Source organism: Ceratotherium simum, chromosome 8 (assembly GCF_057802395.1).
Source record: "Ceratotherium simum simum isolate JZ-2026a chromosome 8, ASM5780239v1, whole genome shotgun sequence".
Lineage (NCBI taxonomy): Eukaryota > Metazoa > Chordata > Mammalia > Perissodactyla > Rhinocerotidae > Ceratotherium > Ceratotherium simum.
The window spans coordinates 1,720,313-1,742,141 of NC_141907.1; the positions used below are offsets into that span (position 1 = coordinate 1,720,313).

Genomic DNA, 21,829 nt, shown 5'->3' on the forward strand with positions numbered 1-21,829 from the left:
GTGACCCCCATGCCGTGGCACATGCATGTGGCCCTCAGGGTCACCTCAGCTCGAATTCAGCAAACAGGACGTCGAAGTGCCTCAGCGCCTCCCTCATCTTTTCCGTGTAGGTGTTGAGGTCCCGCAGCGCCTGGTCGCGGAGGGTGCCCCGCACGTCCTCCAGGCTGCGGGTCAGCTCCTTGGCCAGCGGGCGCATGGCCATGCTCTCGAGCTCGCGGTTCATGATGATGGAGCCGGCAGCCAGGCACTGCAGGCGGGAGAACACGGGTCAGGAGAGGCCCAGGAGCACGTGCCGCAAGTTCTCAGGAGTCACAGCATCGTGCCCAGTCCCCAGAGCCCAACCAAGGAGGGTGACCGGCCTTGTCCCGTCCCGAGGCTGCAGAGCCCTCCACCAGCGTTCTTTACCATAAATGCACGTCTTCCTTCAGCTCTGCAGGGAGCAGAGTGCTAACACATTTAGCCAACACTGAGAAAGGCCCCGTCCCCATGAGAGGATTGTAGTCCCCAAAGCTGGTCAGACACGGGACAGGAAGGCAAAAGGCAGAACAGTGGCCAGGCTGGGGTGTGACCTTCATCCCGAGACCCCTCCTCCAGGCCCTCTCTCCAGGAAACCCACCTCGCCTCATATTCCGGTCTTCTGGCACCTGCCCCCTCCTGGTTTCTCTTAAATCCAGAGCAATCATGGTGGCAATGAATACTCTCACTGTGACCGATGTGGTCCTCACACAGACCCCAGGGGCAGGCAGGGAGGGGAAGGCTATGTGATGCCCCTGGGTTTGGGGGCTCCCTGCAGTGGCCTCCCAGTCAATGTGACTCCTGTCCTCTCCTCGCCCAGCCCACAGGCCGACAGTGGAGAGCCCAGGAGCTCCCAGACGCCACGTTCAGGGCTGTGCGCCAGACACACAGCTCTCAGGGCTGACCAGGGCTCCCCGAGATCGCCGACCTTTCTAGAAAGTAAAGACACCTCGTGTCCACAAATGCTCGCTGCTCAGAGAAACCCAACCTTCCCCAGAACCGAGACTCGCAGTGTGGGAGTCCTCTAGCTCCTGGGCGGTAAGGAAGGCCCCCCTGCGCCCGCAGATCCACCCACACCTGCCCTGAGCTCAGGGAGGTACTTCCCTGGGCATGCACAGGGTGCATGTGGATCACCCCAGCTTGTTCTACACGCTCACGGGGTGTGCGTCAGACCCAGCTCCTGGCTGAGGGGTGAGGCATCCAACCCCGCTGGGGGCCATGGAGATGTGGGGCTCCCCTGCCTGCCACGGGCCAGCTGCTTCACCAGATTTGGGCAAGAACCACTCAATCAGCTAACCCTGTGACGATGATCAAGAGAAGAGGTGGGACAAGAGGCAATTTCCTGGGAGACAGAAGGAGCGGGTCGCTGATTTCCCAGACCCTCTGGGAGGGAAGCGTGGAACTGGCTGGCACCTGGACCCCGCACAGAGGAGTCGGCGCCTTAATGCCCATGTGCCCCACCAGAGACTGGACTTGCATCGTCCCATGGCTCCACAGCTGCCCGTGCCCCTGGGACCCACTTTACAGAGTGAAAACGGAGTCTAGGAGGAGGGATAGCCTGCCCAACTGGAGCCACAGCGAGGACGCCCCAACCAAGTGGTTCAGGGGAGCAGGGTGGGACGGGTGGATGTGGGCATGGGGTGAAATGGGGGAGCAAATGGGCACAAGGGCAGGCAGTGTCGGAGGAAGATGCGGGCATCCTAAGGATTCATTGCGAGCAGAGGCAGGGAGGATGGAACAGTGCAGAGAGGGCACAGACGTCAGGCTGCGGACCTCACTCCCCAACGTCCCAGAGCACGGCCCAGGGGAGGAGTCTGGTGTCCACAAGGTGGGGGTACAGGAAACCGCTGGCTGGGGCGAGGCTGGTCCTGTCACCTATAGGGGGTGGGCACCTTCCCCTCAGTGCCTCAGTTTCGTCATTGGGAGATGAAGATCAAGATCTGAGGGGTTATGGTGACTTGTGGCCGAGTAAGGCCCCAGTGCAGCTCCCTCGCCCCCGGGGGCGAGGGTGAACACGCCTGTCGGTGGGGGAGGGGAAATGCTGTGCTTAGTGTTAGTATTGTTGCTACAAGAACTACTTTTAGGCCCTACATGTCTCGGGCCTGAGAACTCATAAAAATCACATGAGAAACCTCCTGTCTATATTTGCTCATGTAGTTTTGGGGGAGCAGGTTCATGACTTTCCCCCAACCCTCAAAGGGGCATGTGGCCTAACAGGCTCAGAACTGCGCCATCCAGAATGTGTGGCAGGTGGGGCTCTTGGAGGAGGAGACAGCGGGTCCCTGCACCTGCGGGTGCACATGGGTGAGGTTCATAGAGAAACGGCTGGACAATGCCCAACACCGTGACCCTGGACCCAGGCGGCCACCCACTACCTCAGCGCCAAACCAGAGCTGGCCGGCCAGGTTGTCGTGCCGGATCTCCTCAGGGAACTTGACGCAGAAATCCCGCGGGGCGCGGTCCTGAGGGATGCACACGTCCATAATCTGGTTAATAATGTTTAACACGTTGTCCTGAAACAGAAACGAGAAAGCGCGCTAAGATGCAGCTCCCAAGGTCAGCTGTCAGGGACTGCTGGGAGAACACAAAAAACACATACGGTCCATTTTACCGTTCCTTAAAGATTACGGTAACACGTCGTGCTTGCTATGCAATTGCTACAAAAAGTTCAAACATTCCCGAAGTATGTAAAGAGTGAAACTCCCGCCTCCCCCTTCCCGACCCTCATGCTCGCCACACTCACGTAGGTTACATATATTTATCTAGAGCGTAGGCCGCGCTGTGCACATTGCTCTGTGAATTGCTCTGCTCGCTCGATGATGCCTAGGGGAGCGTCCCATGTTACCATGTAGATTTTGCATCGTCCTGTGTAACGGCTGTACCACACATTTCTCTTCCCTGCTGACCCACGCCCAGGCTCCCTGCAGCCTCGGCTGCCATGACTGTCCCAGAGCATCTCTCTCTCTGAACATCTGTACCTGAATTTCTTAGGATAGAGCTCAAGAAATGGAATTGCTAGGTGGACAGACACACGAAAAGTTTATTTTCACCACCAAGGTGCTGTGTTGCTTTTATTAACATTACAAGCCTGTGTCATCCTGGGCGTGTTCACAGCACAGACAAGATCTGCTGTCAGGGAGTGACATCACTAAGAGACAATATGTAAAACCAGCCTTCTCAAACCCTCCACAGAGTGGACATTAAACTCTGTCCCATGTGTGAATAAAAGGGCCTCGCCTGGCACCAGTGATCACAGGAGCCAGGGGGACAGACAGACTCTCAGCAAGCTGGGCACCCAGGCAAAGCCGTCGTGCTCTCTGAGCCTTGGCTTACTCCTCTGTAGAGTGAGCAGGCCAAGCGCAGCCGGTCCCCTGCTCCGTCATCCAGGCAGCATCCCCTCCCAACCCCTCTGGAACCAGCAGATCAATCACAGCAACAGTAAATCAGGCGGCAACCAAGAGGCTCTGGCTTCCTTCAGGGATGTGGAGACCCTGACTCTGCCCCTCACAGCTGTGCAACCTGGGACAGGCTGCTTAACTTCTCTGATCCTCTGGGCTGTCTGTAAAAGGGAGACCATCATTCCTGGGCCGCCGGGAGGACTGTGAGAGCTAAAGTCTGTAAAACCCTTGGCTCCGTTCTGGCCCACAGCAAACCTCAATACATGGTAACTTTTGTTTTAAAGACTCTTTAAAATTATTTTACTTAATTTCTTCATGTTCAAAATACAAAGGACAACTTTTGAACATTTTGGGTATACAGGGGTAACAAGCTCATTTTATTTTATTTTTTATAATTTTTTATTTATTTATTTTTCCCCCAAAGTCCCAGTAGATAGTTGTATGTCATAGCTGCACATCCTTCTAGTTGCTGCATGTGGGACGCTGCCTCAGCATGGCCGGAGAAGCGGGGCGTAAGTGCGCGCCCGGGATCCGAACCCGGGCCGCCAGCAGCAGAGCGCACACACTTAACCGCTAAGCCACGGGGCCGGCCCAAACAAGCTCATTTTATTGCATCGTAAATCACATGCCATTCTTTTCTTAAAATTATCCTGTTCTTTAAACATGTGCCATTCATTCTGTGGGATTACAAGAACATTGAAAGTTTAGTTTTTTTCTTTAATTTGTTAAAGAAAAAGTTAATGCCCATTTACCACAGGAAAACTGGAAACACCAGGAAAGTATAGAAGCAGGGAAAATGTCCCTGGGGAAAAATGACTTCAGGTGGGGCATATTTCCTTCTAATTCGTGTCCATGGGTCTGTTTCCAATCAGAGTTGAGATCGTCCTGTGTACATAATTCCGTATTCAGCTGCTGTCACTTACTGCTGGAACACATTACTATAACTCTTCCAACTTGTGACGGATAGCTACAGAAGATTTCAGCATATGGACCATCCTATTAACTCGCTGCTTCCTCTCCTGCTGGACGTTTATGATGTTTCTAATTCTCCACCACCGCAAGTAATGCTGCAGTGACCAGTGTGGTGCATGACACTCTGAATTTTGGGTTATTTCCTTAGGATCCACTCATTTCTAGAAGTGGAATTACAAAGTCAAGAGTGTAAACTGCATTTCCAGGCTCTGATTACAATCTGCCAAATTGCTTTCCAGCAATCTCACTAATTGACACTCTCACCCTCAGCAATTTTATATCTCAACATCCCCCCTTTCCTCCCTCTGAGGCTTGAGTTTCATTTTTCTTAGGAAGCAGATGTGAAAAATCCCCATGCGCAGGAAGCATGACCTTTCTAATGCAAAAAGTCATTGCACTAAACTCTGAAGGAAATTCTGCATCGTAAGGAAAATGTTAAGCCTCTACAACACAACAAATAAAAATAAAATTCAACCAACACCAAGTAGTACTATTATGAGTTCTTTTCAAAAGGTTTTCTGGGTGGGAAGGTCCCTTTCTCACGATTCAACAAACTAATGAACAAACAATGGCAGTAACAATAGTTAGTGCTCCGAAAATGTCAGCTATTAAGAGCCAGGGATCTGCGCTCAGCGAGGTGGCATGGCTTGGACTCACTCCCATCCTGCCTGGCCCACCTACATCAGCTGCCTGAGGGTGAGGGCAGGGCCATCTTTTATTCACTGATGGGTCCCCAGCCCCCAGAACAGTGCCGAACACAAAGTGTGCCTCAGTAAACGTTTGCTGGGAGCTTATTCCAGCCAAGATGGAGTAACACGAACCAAATGTAACAGAAACCTCAAACAACAGCAACAATAATGGAAAAAAATAAGACAATGTTCTCAAGACACTGGACTTCAGGCAACAAGTGATCCCTGAGAGAAGAGAAACAAATGAGGTAAGAACTAAGACCACCCAGCTCACTGCCTTGAGGGAATGTTCAGGTCATGGCCCAGAGAGAGGGTACCACGTGGAACCCAGCAAACTCAGTAGCTGAAGAGACAGAGCTGACAGTCCAGGGAAACCAAGGCAGCTAGAATCCAGAGGAGAGAGGACCAGAGAAGAGAGAGCTGCCCAAAGAAAGAACTTCTGGGGAGGGCCCCCCGAGTATTCAGCAGGGAGCTGATTAACACGTGCCTGTGAGTGTCCAGAAGTATGTACCTGAAGGATTAGAGGGAGCAGTGCCCAGAGCTCTCAGAGGCCAGATGGTAGAAAAGCTCATAGCTCACAGGGCATTGGGTAGAGTACCCAAAAGTGTCTTGTCTCAGGAGTGGAGAAGAGTTAGCCCCACACTAAACACAGCTCCGACCCCACCTGACATCTTAAAAAACAGAATCCAAAAGGATCAAACTGCTTCTTAGTAACCAAACTGCATCATAAAAAAACCCTCAAAAAGATTTATAGGAATACAAAAATATTCAGCTCCCAGCAAGGTAAAATTCATAGGCATCCAATAAAAAATTACCAGCCTTACAAAGAATTAAGAAAATATGACACACAATGAAAAGAAAAGGCAACCAACCAAAATCAACCCAGATCTGACCCAGATGAGAGAATGAGCAGTCGGGGAACATAAAGTCATAAAGGACATAAAGATGGTCGTTATAACTGACTTCCACGTGCTCGTAAGGTTAGGAGAGACGATGAAGAAATAAAAAGGACCCAAACTGATCCAGAGATGAAAATCACAGTATCTGAGATGGAAAAAACAAAACAAAACGAAACACTGGATGGGATTAACTTCAGATTAGACATTTCAGAAAAAGAACAAGAAACTAGAAGACACAGCAATTGAAACTCTCCAAATGAATCAGAGAGAAAATAATAATAAAACAGCATGAGTGAGCTGTAGGACAACTTCAAGATGTCAAATATACATATAACTCAAGACACAAAAGGAGGAGGAATGGGACAGAAAAAAATACTTGAAGAAAATATGGCCAAATTTTTTTCCAAATTTAACAACAACTATAAACTCACAGATCTAAGAAGTTCAATGAACTCGAAGCACAAGAAACATAAAAAAAACTACACCAAGTCATAGCATAATCAAATCAATCAAAACTAATAAAAAGAGAAAATCTTACAAGTCACAAGAGAAAAAAGACATGTTACATACAAGGAACAAAGATAAGAATGACATTAGAGGGGGCCAGCCCCGTGGCTTAGTGGTTAAGTGCGCACGCTCCTCTACTGGTGGCCCAGGTTCGGATCCCGGGCGCGCACTGACGCACTGCTTGTCCAGCCATGCTGAGGCCACGTCCCACATGCAGCAACTAGAAGGATGTGCAACTATGACATACAACTATCTACTGGGGCCTTGGGGAGAAAAAGGGAAAAATAGGAAGAGGATTGGCAATAGATGTTAGCTCAGGGCTGGTCTTCCTCAGCAAAAAGAGGAGGATTGGCATGGATGTTAGCTCAAGGCTGATCTTCCTCACAAAAAAAAAAAAAGAAGAAGAATGACATTAGATTTGTCATTGGAAACAATGCAAGTGAGAAGAGGGTGGAACAAAATCTCCAAAGTATTGAGGGGGAAAAATAATTAACAACTTATAATTCTAGACCCAGCAAAAGTATCTTTCAAAATTGAAGGTAAAATACTTTTTCCTTCAAACAACGGCTGAAAGAATTCATGACCAGCAGACCTGAACTACAAGAAATGCTAAAGAAAATCTTTTGGGCAAAAGGAAAATGACACCATATCTAAATACAGTCATGCATCGCTTAATAACGGGGACACATTCTGAGAAATGCATCGTTAGGCGATTTTGTTGTTGTACAAACATCATAGAGTGCACTTACACAAACCTAGATGGTACAGCCTCCTACACACCTAGGCTCTATGGTACTAATCTTACGGGACCACCATCGAATATATGGTCTGTCATTGACCTAAATGTGATTTTGTGGCGCAGGACTGTGAAGATCTTCACAAAGGAATGGAAAGCACCAGAAAGAGTGACTGCTTGGTAAATATACAAGATTCTTTTATTACTATTTAATTTTCTATAAAAATTTTGACTGTTTAAACAAAAATACTGGCAATACAGTGTGAGTCTAAACATTGGTAGAGGGAAAACATATGACAATAATAACATGAGACTACTATCAGGAGGGATAATACACCTCACATGTAGTATAAGAACCTTACAGTAGTTTACTTCCATTTCTCCCTCCTGGATCAGCTGTTGTTACCATCGCTGTTGTTGGGTGATGGGGTGGGTGATAATAAAAATAGTTAATAAAAAATCCAAACGATGCAGATTACCATATCAACAAGCTGAAAGGAAAAAACCACAAGATCAACTCAATAGACACAGAGAGATCATTTGAAAAAAAATCCAACATCCATTCCTAATAAAACTCAGCAAGCTATGAATAGAAGGCAACTTCCTCGGCCTGATAAAGGGTATCTGTGAAAACCCTATGACAGCTAATATCAGACTTGATGGTGAAAACTGAATGCTTTCCCCAAAACTGACCTATAGATTCCAGGCAATCCCAACCAAAATCTCGGCAGGCTTTTTCGTAGACATCTATAAGCTGTTTCTAAATTTCCTCTGGAAAGGCAAAGAACGCAGAATAGCCACAACCACCATGAAATAGAACAGAGTTGGAGATCTGACACTACCTGATTTTAAGACTTATTACAAAGTTATAAGACAGTGTGACATTGGCCTCAAGACAGATAGACTAATGCAGCAGACTAGAGAGCCCAGAAATAGACCCACACATATATGCACAACTGATTTCCAATAAAGGTGCAATAACAATTTAGTACAGAAAGGACAGTCTTCAGTGGAGAAAGGATGGTCTTTTCAACAAATGATGCTGGAACAATTGAAAATTCATTTGCAGAAAAAATGAATGTTGGTCCAATCCTCACACCATATACTAAAGTTAAGTCAATATGGATCATAGACCTAAATATAAAACCTAAAACTATAGAACGTCTAAAAGAAAACATAGGAGAAAATCTGATGACCTTGGATTAGGCCAAAATTTCTTAGATATGATACCAAGAGCATGATCTATATAAGAAAAAATAGGTAAATTACGCTTCATCAAAATTTAAAACTTATGCTCTTCAAAAAACTGTTAATAGAATGAAAAGACAAGCCACAGGCTGGGAGAAAATATTTGCAAATCATCATCTGATAAAGGATTGATGTCAACAGTCAGTAAGAAAACAACTCAATTATTCCTGTGAGTTCATACACACGGAGACACTGTGCTGTGATGAGCTCTCCCTGCCTTGCCAAAGAGCCAGTCAGCTCTCCCAGATTCCCCTGGCCTCCTTCCTTCCTGGGCCACAGCTCTTGGGACACCACATCCAGACGCCTGACCACAGCCATGCCCAGGTGCAGACCATGGCAGACAGGAGGCTGGGACCTGCAGTCAGGGTGCATCAGGGATCCTTCTGCTCCCAGAGAGCCCACCTCTGCCATGGGCAGTGCCTTCCAGCATGGGGAGGTTCAGGTGGTGTCCCTCGCCAGATGTGGCCATGTTCACATGGCACACCTCAAATCGTCACCACAGATCTACAGCAAGGTGCAACCGTTCCCAGCGTGACCCCATTAGGTAGCTCCACCCGGGTACAAGGTCCATGAGCACATTTCGCCATTTAATTTTCTTCATTGAAGCATCTAAAATTATGCTCGCTTGATGGTGAAAAGTTAGGGTATGACTTAAGAAAAACAAGTCAAGGGGCCGGCCCGGCAGTTAAGTGCACGCACTCTACTTCGGTGGCCCGGGGTTCACCGGTTTGGACCCCGGGCACGCACTGACACACCACTTGTCAAGCCATGCTGTGGCAGCATCCCATATAAAGTAGAGGAAGATGGGCATGGATGTTAGCCCAGAGCCAGTCTTCCTCAGTAAAAAGGGAGGAGGATTGGCAGATGTTAGCTCAGGGCCGATCTTCCTCACAAAAATAAAAAAGTAAAGAAAAAGACAAAGAAGTAGATAAGAGAATTCAGCCCAGAGCAACTCAACGCCCATTTGAAAAATGAAATCTAAATCCAACTGTATTAGTGTGCTGGGGCCGCCATAACAAAGCACCACACCCCGAGGCTCAAACAACAGACATTTATCTTGTTACAGTCCAGGAGGCTGGAAGTCTGGGATCAAGGTGTGGGCAGGGCTGGTTCCTTCTGAGGCCTCTCTCCTTGGCGTGTAGACTCCGTCTTTTCCCTGTGTCCTCACCTGGTCCTCCCTCTGTGAGTGTCTGTGTCCTAATCTCTTCTTATAAGGACACTTGAGTCAGATTGGATCAGGCCCACCCTAATGATCTCATTTTACCTTACTTATGCCTTTAAAGGCTCTACCTCCAAGTGCGGTCACATTCTGAGGCACCAGGAGCCAGGGCTTCAACATATGAATTTGTGGGGGACATAGTTCAGCCCATAACAACAACCCAGGATTCATTTCATCCCACTGAGCCATCAGCATGATTTCTTAATCCTTTATGGTTTTCTGAAGCAAAGAAGAAAACAAAAACACTTGCAAATGTCATCAGAAACCATTTGCATACTCATGTGTTCCCCAGACCACAGTTTTCCTGAAGCACAAAGTTTAATTTATGCAAAAATGCAGTACTTAGATTCCTTCTAACTGGAATTAGCATCCGCAAGTCGGAGCCACAATGTGGGTCTCAGCCTTCTCACACTCACTAGCTTTCTGCTTCCGCTGCCTCACCCTCCACCACGCTGCACGGAAAGCCCAGTTCATGCTGCTCCTTACAACCTAGCCCATATGCCTCTCACAGCACGGACTCTCGTGAGAAAAGGGGGCTACTGTTTACATCCACTATGTGCCTGGCATCAGGCTGCAGACTTTATCTAAAAGAATCCATTTTGGGGGCAGAAGGGTTCAAAATACTACACCTCAGCACGGCACCAGCCTATCCAGCTAACCCGCAATGCCCTGAGGAAGACGAGCCTCCCAGACCAGGAGGACGGGGCTCCCTGAACATACCCCTGCCCCCAAGCCAGAAGTGCTGACCCGAACAGAATGGAGAGCCATGTGAACAGGACCCAGCCAGAGACCCACACGTGGACCCCTGCAGGAGCTTCTGGAGGTCTGATGGGACCTGGGAGGCCTGAGACGCCCCAGACAGGGCGACTCGGGGAAGTGTCACCAAGGCTGGGGTCAAACAACTAGGATGAGGAGGAGAGCTCCCACTGGTAGTCCTGAGCCACCAGCCCCAAGGCCAAGAAAGTCATGACCTCTGGGTACTTGGCAGGGGCATCCACATCCAGCTGGCAACTGACTCTCACAGACGCTGGGAACATCTGGGGATGGGGGACCAGCTAAATCTGGCCTCCAGTGATCTCCCCAGGACGACAGTGCTCTAAAATCAAGGCCATCAAGTGGCCCGGTAGAGTGGGCTGCAATCAGCCACCTCTGTCAGAGCTGCACATTTTAACTCGGGTTCACCAGACCTTTCGAGTTTCGAAGGCACGCACGTCAGCCGGTGTGCACAGGCCTTTGTTCAAGCAGCCCCTCCCTGATTACAATGACCAGCCAAATGCCCACCTCTCTGAGCCTGCCTCACCCCCGAGACATTGTCCACCCTTCACACAGGGGCAGACCCTGTTCCAGCGATTGCTGTTGAAGGAAGGAAGGCAGGAAGGAAGGAATGGACAATCAAATGCACAAGCAGCACCACGATAGTCAAATAGAATATGAAGCAGCAGTGAAAGTAAGGACAAAATGCCCCATTTCAAGAGAAATGTTAGAAGTGAAAAACACTTCCCAACTTAAACATCTGAGCTTTGTAGAAACTCACGACAGTAGGAGCCCCTGACCCAACCCAAGGAGGCCCAGTAACTGGCCGGCTGAACAAAGACGTCACGGTGAAGAGGCTTGATTAAGTTACAGTACCTACACGAAGACATCCTCTAGCGGCTCTTCTAACTCCTTTTTCCTGGGTGGGTGGCTGTGTAGAAAGCCAGGACCCACAACTCGTCAGCCACAATTTCTAACTGTGCTCTTGTGTGGAAAAGCTCTCACCGCAGCCTGACGGCCAGGCCCTGAGAGGCCTGTGCAGGGCTGGCCCTGGCTGGAGGCTGGGAGCCTGGATGTCAGGAGGGTTCCCAGCACCCTAACTGATAAGAGTGGCTCCTGTGCCTCACCTGTTTGTGCAAACAGTGCAGTCTATGCTGACACCCCTTTCCTCCTGGGGGTCTGGACTTGGGGACGTGCCAGGCACAGGGGCCCACGGGCCCAGCCCCCAATGAAAGCCCTGGCTCTGAGCCTCTGATGGGCTTCCCTGGGAGACAGCACTCCACACGTGTTGTCACAGCACGCTGCAGGGGGAATTGAGCGCATCTTGTGTGATGCCACGGGAGAAGATTCTGGAAGCTGGAGCCTGTTTCCGCTGGACTTCACCCCACGTTCCCTCTCCATTTGCTGATTTCATTTTGTATCTTTTCACTGTGATAAATCTGAGCTGTGAGCACTATATGCTGGGCCCTGTGTGTCCTTCTAGTGAAAATTTGTGGTGGTCTTGGGGACCTGACACAGGAGTCTTTAGAGAGGAGTGAGAAATTAACGATGCTCGTGTTGCTCTATGAGTGCAAGATCCTTTCGGCTAATCTGTAAGACTTGTTTCTCGACCCTTTTGAAGTTGCCTTGCCCACATCTAATTCCAGAGGTTTTCCTTTCTGAGATTTGCCCTGTCAAGGCTATCCAAAGCACCCAACTTGGTTTTCACCCCATTTGGTCAGTTTGTGTAACATGCAATTACAATAGCCAGTGAGCTGGCCTGAGCAGGTTTGGGAGCAAATGCAACCCACTGCTGGGAGCCGCAGCCGGTGGTGGGAGCAGGTGCAGGCGGGGGTGCCAGGGAGAGGACTCCTAGCTGCGAGCAGTCAGCGTGCTGCAGGCACAAGGAAGGACATCCTCCAGTGGGAAAGCAGGGCGTCAATGGCCCAGCAAGTCAGGAGGCCCTCTTGGCCCCTCTAGTCCCTGGATCCTCCTGAGAGATGGAAATGGGGGGTGCTCCTGGGGGATCATTCCAGAAACCAGCCAGGACCTGCTCCTCCTGCCCCGTCAAGCATTCTGCAAGAACCTAAGTCCTTATCTTACCCCCTTGATGCTGCAAACAGCTTCCTGGCACCCTGCCCACTCTACCCCCAGGCCCTACCTCCCAGGGCAGGAAGGATCCAGCAAAGCCTGTGGGCAGAACACATGGAGGACATTCCAGAACTTTGTGAATGACCCTGATTGTCATTTGACAAAACTGTGCATCATGCCACATGCTCTCGTGCTGGTAAAGCCTCATGAACATCTGGTAAACTGGAAGGATATTTCCAGCAGGGCTTCCAGGGTCATCTCTGAATTCTGCAGCAGGAGCTCTCGGCGCCGTGAGGCAGCAGAGCGAGAGTCCATGCCAACCTGCTAGCCCTGCCTGTGGGCCCCAGCAGGCACATCCCCTTTCCTGTGCTGGCTGAAACCCTGCTGGCTCTTCATCGCCCCCACCTCCGATGTCTGCTCTCCAAAGGTGTCCTGTGCAATTTGCCACTTCTAACCTGGCTCTTTTTCCCATGCTGTCCTGCTCAAGATCCTACATCCCGGGTCTGGTTTTCAGATGGACCGAGAGGGCTCCAGCTCATCGTGCCCAGTACCTCGCCCAGGCTGACCCTGAGACGTCCAGCAGGTGACAAAGCCTCAGGTTCGGCAATGACAGGCCCCTCTGCCCCACGCCCACTCACCTGGCAGGAGCGGAACTGGCTGACAAGTAGCGTGCACCGCTGTGGGTCCTTCCGCCCGTCCAGGCTATCCAGCTCGGCGGCCACCTGGTTCAGCTCCTCGTCGGCATAGTAGAACTGGGCCAGCAGCTGCGGGTCCGACCTCTGCAGGGGAGAGAGGCACAGGGAGCGTGAGTGGGTGATGGCCCTCAGGCAGGAGGCAGGGAAGCATCGGGTGGCGGCCTTGTTCCCAGGCAGAGTGTCAGTGGCTGCAGGGCCTGAGTCCTCAGCCCAGGGCAGAGCAGCAGCAGGTTCTCCTGCCCACTTCCTTCACAGGAATCTATGCTGCTCGTCCCCTGGCCTGCCTGTCCTGAGTCCCTCTGCCTCTCAGCCCATGGGGCTGTGTCTGCTTCTTGGAAGGCCCCAGAGCACAGCGTCTCTGTGGGGAAGCCAGACATGGAGTTCCCACAGTCCCCTGTGGTGGGATGACCTACAGATAAGGGGCTCGGGGAGAGTGGGGTCTTAGGGGGCCATGGGATGATGGAATCAGCTCTTAAAAAGTAGTTTTTATTCATAAAACTAAACCAAAATGATAAAGACAGCCACTGAAGGAAGTGGCCAGGACTAATACAACACAATTTTACTCGAACACTGACTGACCGTGCATCATAAGTGGCTGCCTCCCCTGCTCTCTGGAAGCTTCTCAGCCCTTGGCCCAGTGTCTGTAAGGCCAGGAAATGCCAGTGCTTTGTGGCAGGAAGCCCTCTTCTCATCATGAGCCCTTGTGGAAGGGGCTCACCTTCCACGGAATGCAGAGTGCTCCTATTCTGGGTCTGGAAGAGCAACCACCCCACTGAGAGCAAAACCCTGCTCCCCCTCTGACCACCTGACCTGCTGGCGCTCTGCTCCAGCGCCACCAGCCTTCTCCTCCCACACACCAACACCAGGAGGCTCACTCCCCTGGGCTCTGCACTGGGCTCCCTCCGCCCGAGGTGCAAATGGCTCATTCCTGGACCTGAGCTTCCAGGATTAGGAGAAGCCCACGGAAAGAGAAGAAGCCCTCAAACAGATGATTATAAAAGGCATTCTTCAAGATCATGCAGAGAAAGGCAAAGGGGAAGGAAAGACACCAAGTCACACGCGTTCAAGTTTGCTGGCAAAATCACACACACACACACACACACACACACACACACACACGGCACAAAATTGACACTTGATTCACTCTTCGTTCTACCTAAGAATTAGCACACGGTTGTGTTTACAACCTATATTTTGTTAAACATAAGATAACTTAATTTCATAATTTTCAGCCTCCCTTTTTCTCTCAACTTACTTCTCAATCGACCCCATCGCCTCCCTTCACTCTGGCATCTGCCCCCTCCCCTTCACATGGCCTGTCCCAGGGTCACTTTTCCTCGGCTTGGGGTCTTGGTCCATCAGTGCCTGACTCTTGGTCAGCTCCTGAGGCTGGCCCAGCCCCCTGGGGTGGGAGTGAATCTCCAAATGAGGCTGAGCAGACCCATGGGGGGTGGGCAGGGCAGCCCAGCTTCAGTGGTTGGCCAAGAGGTGGACATGTGATCTGGACAGGGCCAACAGGAGGCCTTTCCCAGACCTTTCCCAGGAGGGCTGCGGAGAGAAGAACCCATTCCTTCATTCATTCACCCATGCACCCCACCAGTGCTGCCTGAGGCCCGCTCTGCGGGGGACACACTGATGTGGAATGGGGGAATGTGGGATATGGGGACGTGGAACGCTGGGACGTGGGACTCAGGGACGCGGGATGTGGGGAATAAAACAGACACAGGTGCTGCCCTGACGGCATCCCAGCATCTTTGCCTCCCTGGTTGTGGGAGCCTATGCGTCTCCTCCACAGGCTCAGCTGACTTGCCTGGGTTCCTGTCACATCCAGGAGGGTCACCATTGACCCCTCTGTGATGAAACGGGAACAAGGTTGGGGTCAGGGGCTGCGTAATACTTTTTTGCCTCCTTTCTGTTGTCTTTCCTGTCAGCCTTTGCTGACTGGAAGGAAAGAGGGAAGGAGACAAAGGAAGGGTGGTGAGGATGGTGAAGCCCCCAGGCCTGCCCCATGGGCCTAGCACTCCAGGGAGGGTGATGGCCCCCCAGAGACTTTCAGAGGAAGGCCAGAGGCCTGGCTCTCTCCCTCTCGGACGCAGCCCCAGAATTCACACCTGGCTCCCTTGGTCGCCTGCCAGCTTCGCCCCCTCAGCCCCGGGCCCCACGCGCCTCGCCCCGAGGAAAGAGGAGAGCACCTCGCACAGCACCTTGTTCCCAATTACACGGGGCCTTCCTTCCTGGGGGGGGGCTGCAGTGAGGGGATGAGGCCGCCACCTGACCGATGACATGTGCCAGACACCGCTGGTGGTGAGCCAGGCGCCCTGACATCCAGCTCAGGAGCTGACCCTGGTCACCACAGCCCACCGGGGTCCTCCTGGCCCCAAACCCACCACCTCCCCTCACAGCGGTGGGGTAGGAAGGTGGGGAATGCGGGCACGGTGGGGACAGTCCCACAGCAGACGCCTCGCTGTGACCCAGCACCTTGCCCGGAGCTGGCCTGATGCCCTGCCAGCATTTGTTCCTGCAGCCCTGACCGCTGCTCCTGACAGGACACCATTTGGCCCAGCAAACAGGCCGGGGACTGAATTTAGGGCACTGGATGAGGATGCCTCCAGGAAGCTGAGTATCTCTGCTCTGAGAAAGAGAGCACAACGCAGGGGCCACGCCCTAACCTGCCCAGAGAATAACTCGGAATCAGTCTTTGCCCTAGCACCTACAACCTCACCACATGTAAATAGACCTGAATCCAAATATTGACACCAACTGCCCCGGTGAGCTTGGCCCCCTCTGCTGTTGGCTGTGCAAACCACAGCCAGTGGAGGCAAGGACGATGGAAGGTTCAGGAAAGGCTGATGGTGGCTGTGGTGCCAGCTGTCAGGAAGACAGAGCCTTGCCTCTCACATGCTCCCATCGGATTGGGCGTCCCCTTCCGTGGACCCAGAAGGGGACTGCGCCTCGAGAAGGCTTTGCACTAGGCCTCTCAGTTCACACACAAGCCTTCTGCTGTGTTTTGGAGAAGCTGACAACTACCGTGTGTGTGTACATGTGGGACTGTGTGTGTGGGCAAGTGGTGTGTGTTGTGCATGTGTGTACATGTATGGCTATGTGGCACAAGTGTGCCTGTGTGTACACACATAAGTGCACGTGTGTATGAGTGTTTGCATGTGAGTGTGGATGCATGTGTATGCAGGTGAGTGTGTGGGTTTGGGCGCGTATGCGTACAAATGTGTGTACACGTTTGCACCTACAAGCATGCGTGAGTGTGCTTTTGTGTACATGTGTACACATGTTAGTGTGCATGTGTGGGGCTGCATATATGTACATTGTACGTGTGCACAAGTGTGTGCACGTGTTGCACAACTGCATTTGTGAGTGTGCGTGCTGAGTATGTGTACACTGATGTGTGTGCACACATAAATGTGTGTGCCTACAAGCATACACGAGTGTGTGCATGTAAGTGAGTGTGCATGTGTGTGAAAGAATGTGAGTGCATGTGTGTGCAGTCTGGGGAGAGAGGCTGGGAGGTGAGGAGCCAGCTGACACTCCCAATAGTGCCTTCACCCACAGTTCCCACCACCCCTGGAGTCAAGCCCCCCTCCTCCTCTCTCCCCTACACTCCTCCCTTATGGCCCATTTGGGGCCCATTTCCCATCCTGCAGCCTCCTCTTTGTTTTGGGGTAGAAGCTAGTCGGAGGGGGAGAAGTTAGCCTGGACAGAAGGACCAGACACTTTTGCTCTCTAACCCCCTAACCAGGGAGGTCACTCTCGTGTCTTCAGTGCCCAGCAGGCAACTAGATGGGGGAGAAGACAAAAAAGAGTGGTGGGGCCCGCGGAAAACTGGAAAGGGCGCGCCTGCCCTGTGGAAAGAAAACAGTACCCAGTACTGAGTGAACCCAACACCCGCCCCCCCCCCCAAGACTTGTGTAGGCTCTAAATGTCTCCATGAGCATGAATAACAAACACTCTCCAAACTCCTCCTCCTGCTTTCCCTGTGAAGGGCATGAGGTGCACACAGCAGAATCTGTCACCTTGGAACCGATGCACAGAGACAAACCTCAGGTCTCACCTTGCTTTGATTTCAGTAAAGACCTTAAAACCAGACCTACAGATGTGTTGCAAAAAGAGAACTGTAACCACACACACATAAAGCAGAATAAATTAGAGAATTCAGAAAATTCTTTTTAAAAAACTAGTGATTTTCTTTATTTTAGAATTTTAGTTATACCCTGAGATAGCTTTCCAGCCCTCTCAGGACTGGCATTTCCAAGGGAAGACTCACACGTTCCCTGTGCCTTCCAGGGGCGTGGCAGTGTGGCAGGAGGAGAACCTTGACCAGTTGTGTCAATCACGCCTGCCCTGAGACCCCCAGGCGCTGTGTGAGATAAAACCTCCAGGCAGGGGTCCCAGGAAATGAATTAACACAACTTACGAAACTCAATTTGTGCTGATTAACAGAATCCAAAGGAAAATTTTGGTGCTAAATTTCCATTTCTAAGTATGCAGAGTATGAAGTGAACAACGGCAGTCTTCACCTGCTCATCACTTAGATCTAAATTGGTCCAGCAGGGCAGGGTCAGCCTCAAATCACCTGACTGGCGGGACTGCTGAATGGAAGAAGGTAATGTTTAGGAGTGTGACAAGTTGTCTTTCTTTGATTTGAATCAGCCAGCTTTATTCAACAACATCTCAAAATTAAATTTTAAATTAAACTTTTTAATATCCCTCAATAAAATATCCACAACAGAGAATCAATTGATATAAATTGGAAGAAGTATTTACCCTATTTTTAAATAAATATTGTAAGAGAATAAGTTAGAGCCCAGTAGGAATGTCTTTTAAAATCATACTATGTCAATATTTTCTCAAAGATAAATTCACAGCAGTGAAAGTTTTGACTGTTACAAGAAAACAAAAATACATCATGAAGAAAGCATTTAACTTAGGAGATAACATGACCAGTGAACAAGCAACCTCAAAGAAGGCGGGAGAAAATACGCAATGACAAGCAGCACTGAAAAGTTCAAAAGTGCAAAAATAGACTAGTTTTGTAAAGTTGATTAAATTATTCATTCAAACACCTGTTCCATGATGTGGGATGAGAATTGGGGATACGAATGCAGACGTGGGGTGTGGGTGAGGATGCACAAGACAATATGGATGTGGATGCACATGTGGATAAGATAAGACATGGGATGCAGGAGGCAGGAGGCAGATATGAGCTCAGGCCCTGCCCTCAGGTGTCCGTCTGAGCCAGGTATGTGACACTGAGTGTTCCCCGGCAGTTATGAGGCTGGCCGGCTGGGCCAGGGCAGCACCGGCTGTGGCATGAACCATGAGCTGCCCCTGGTGGGGCCAGTGTCCCCAGCCCCACGCAGAGCACAGCTCGTGCCTCACTGGGTACCACCCAGCACCCTCTCTAAGGTGGCACCATAGAACACCTCTGACCCAGATGAGGAGACTGAAGCTCATGAAGGAAGCTAATGGCCAAGTTGCGTGGCTGACACGATAGAGTCAGAAGTCAGCCGGTCTCACTCTCAAGACTCTCGGGCACCCATGTGGGAAACAGGAGGATGGGGTAAAAGTGACCAGGGTGGGATCTTTGTCATGCCTCTTGCCTCCCCAATAAGAAGTGAACGCTGCAGTGGGAGGAGCTTAAAAAGACGCCTTGTCACTCCAGGGCAGCAGCGTCACAGTCTTGGCCAAGCTCCAGGAGGGGAAAAGAGGAGGAGGCAGATGGCAGGACAGGCGGGCAGGACAGATGGCAGGACAGGTGACACAGCCAGACCAGAAAGGACCGTCCCCCCCTCCCCACCCAGTGTAAGCCCAGTGATAGAGTGTAGCCCAGAGGGCCCATGCGGAGTCCCAGCCCCCGGCCCACCACCCTCCCCTCAGCTGCTGGCCCAGGACATGAGCTGGGCTCCAAACACTGGTTCCATGACAGACCACCCCACATGCCTCCCACCGCCCAGGTGGGCTTCAGTGGGACAGAGCCCAGAGAGCTCAGGAGTGAGGGCTGGGTGCCTGAAGAGCCAGCCCAGGCCCTGGGCCTCTCTTGCACCAGCTTTCTAGTAAAGCCTTGGCCTCCCTGCTGCAACGCTAGGAATCTGAGAGCATTGCAAAGAAGCCAGAGAAAAGCCTCAGGTCAATGCACGTTGAAATCGGCTCCTCTCCCCTCAGCTGTGGCCGCACAGCCAGCTGATACTCAGGCCCTGGGCATGGAGAGCTGCCCAGGCCACACTGGACTGTCAAGGAAACCCACTGACCACTGGTCACCAGGGCCAGAACCCCTCACTGCCTCCAAACAGTGACCCAAGCCCTCCTGCAGGTCTCCAGCACCATTCTGTCCCCACCAAGGCCTGGTGTCCTTGGGTAGCCATGACCCATGTCCCCAAAGTTGGCCCTGTCCACATTAGTACGCCCGAGGGGCTGCAAGGCCAAGGCCCTGCTGACCTGGCAGCACCACCAGCCACCCCTCAGCAGATCTGGCACCCCAGATAGGCACATGCTCTTGTCGTCACATGATGGCAGCCCTGCCGTCCAGCCCGTGGATGTGGTGGCTGGTTACTCCTGCACCCATCCACACTCAACTGCCTGCCTTCTCCACCCAGAGGGCTGCAGACAGCATGCACAATCAGCGCAGGGGATCTGCGCTGAACTCCAGGACCCACCCACCCCAGGGAAGTGCCCGTAGACGGTCAGCCTGCCCCCCCAGGCCTCCAGCCTGACCTGGAACCACAGAGAGCCTATCCTCAGTTGTGCGGGGACCAGCCAGGCCACTGGGAACCCTGCTGCCTCAAGGGCACAGTCCTTTGTAACATAACACCGCCAAATGCTTGCCCTGGAAAGGCTGATGCCTTTATGTCCCAGTCACATCATCCATAAATATTTTATCCCTATGGTGTAACAACAGAAACAAGCCACTTTGATAACATGTTCAGAAGAATCCAGGGCCCTCCACAGCATGGGGAAGACTCTGTGGCCGAGATGGCAACAGGATCCAGGTGGGCACAGAATTTACGGGATCTGTGCCAGACGTGGGTCCACAATGGGGCTCCAGTTCAAATCCAGCTCCATCACTTCCTGGGTGGTGACCCTGGGCAAGTCACTTATCCCATGCTGGCTTAAGGTGTACAGAGTAGCCGGCATGCTGCCAGGGATACAGGGACACTGGAGAGTCTGTACCTAGCGCAATCATCACTGTAAATAAAAACGATGGTGGTGGAAGCAGTTGTCAATAAGTAAGAAATAAGAAGCTAAGTCATAACGTCATTCTTGATGGCATCACCCCATCACCACCGAAGTGGCCCGCAGTCTCCAGGCCATTGCACTGTCCCCAGAATGCGACTGACCCCGCCCTGACGTCCTGCAGACAGAGCCACGTGGGGAACCTCAACCCCCAGGAGGCAACGTGGACCGACAGTGAGAGCGGAGCGACATCTTCACCGCACCTGCCCCCCAGGTCTCGGACTCAGGAGCCCCAGGTCGGGGACAGGCGCAGCCACTGGGCTGGCCAGACCCAGCTCGGGCGCACTCACCACGTGGGCCGCCCGCCCAAGGCCCCTGTGTCCCGCCCAAGCCCTCTCCGGATGTCAGGCGGAAGGCAGCGCCCAAGAGGGCGGGGGGGGGGGGCAGGGTGGAGCGCAGGGCACTGGGGGCGCAGGGGGCGGAGCACAGAGAACCCCACTGAGTGTAGAGCACAGAGCAGGGCACTGAGGGGCAGTGCGCAGGGCGGGGCACTGGGAAACAGGGGGCGGGGTGCAGGGTGGGGTACTGAGGGACTGGGAGCTGGGTACTGAGGGCGAAGGGCGAGGCGCAGGGAGAGGTGTCCAGGTGAGCCTGGAGGAGCAGCCTTTGGGACCGGCGCGGGCTGCCGGCGGCGTCGCGGGGTGGAGGAAGAGGCCGGTGCCCTAAGGCAGGGGGCCCCATATGTCCCAGGGCAGGGCCGGAAGGGTCAGCTGGGAGAGCACAACGAGCGAAGGCCTCAGGGCGACCGCCGTCAAGACCGGGAGGTCCGTGGGGTCCACGAAGGAGCAACGTGGGACTGACGAGAGGCCAGCGACGGGCAGCTAGAGAAACGCAGGAGGGCAAGGACGCCCGGGGCTTGCTCACTCAGACTTGCAGGGGGGCACTGAACAACTCACCCCCTCCGGGGCACGTTCACACACGCGTGTGTCCACGTGTGCACTCACACCCCGGTATCTGCCTGCAGGAGCAGAGCCTCTCTGCCATGCAGTGTCGTGTGACCCACCGCCTTCCAGCCTCACTCAGGGGTCTGGGCCCGACAACCTCCCACCTGCAGAAACACCCTCTGGTCGCTGCCTGGGACCCATAGCAGGCCCATCCCTGCTCCCTCCCCTAATGACTGACCCCTCAGAGTTGGCCATGGCCCATGTGAAGCGGCTCTCCCTACTTTGGCTCAAAGAGGGCAGAGCGCAGGCTGGCTGGGCTTGGTTCCTGGTGGTCCAAGGGGCCAGCCCTCCTCAAGCCCTCCAACTGGGAGCCTCGGCTGGACTCTGGGTCAACAAGATTGGAGAGTCACTTCTGATTTCAGAAGACCTCCACTGAGCCAGCTGCAGAATGAATTCTGGAAGGAATAGTGGCACACATGTTTGTTCGCAGGCCCCTGTGGTC

The 21,829-nt window shown here is 52.3% G+C and overlaps 1 protein-coding gene across 1 annotated transcript in view; it reads right to left on the reverse strand.

Moving 5' to 3' along the window:
- ZFYVE28 (zinc finger FYVE-type containing 28) overlaps positions 1 to 21,829 on the reverse strand; it is a 126,861-nt gene that overhangs the window by 56,712 nt on the left and 48,320 nt on the right. Inside the window, exons 2-4 of the mRNA XM_014788912.2 lie at positions 13,145 to 13,285; positions 2,391 to 2,528; positions 45 to 247 (exon numbers count right to left, since the gene is read on the reverse strand). Coding sequence (XP_014644398.1) covers positions 45 to 247; positions 2,391 to 2,528; positions 13,145 to 13,285 — 482 coding nt within the window. The remainder of the gene's footprint in view (positions 1 to 44; positions 248 to 2,390; positions 2,529 to 13,144; positions 13,286 to 21,829) is intronic.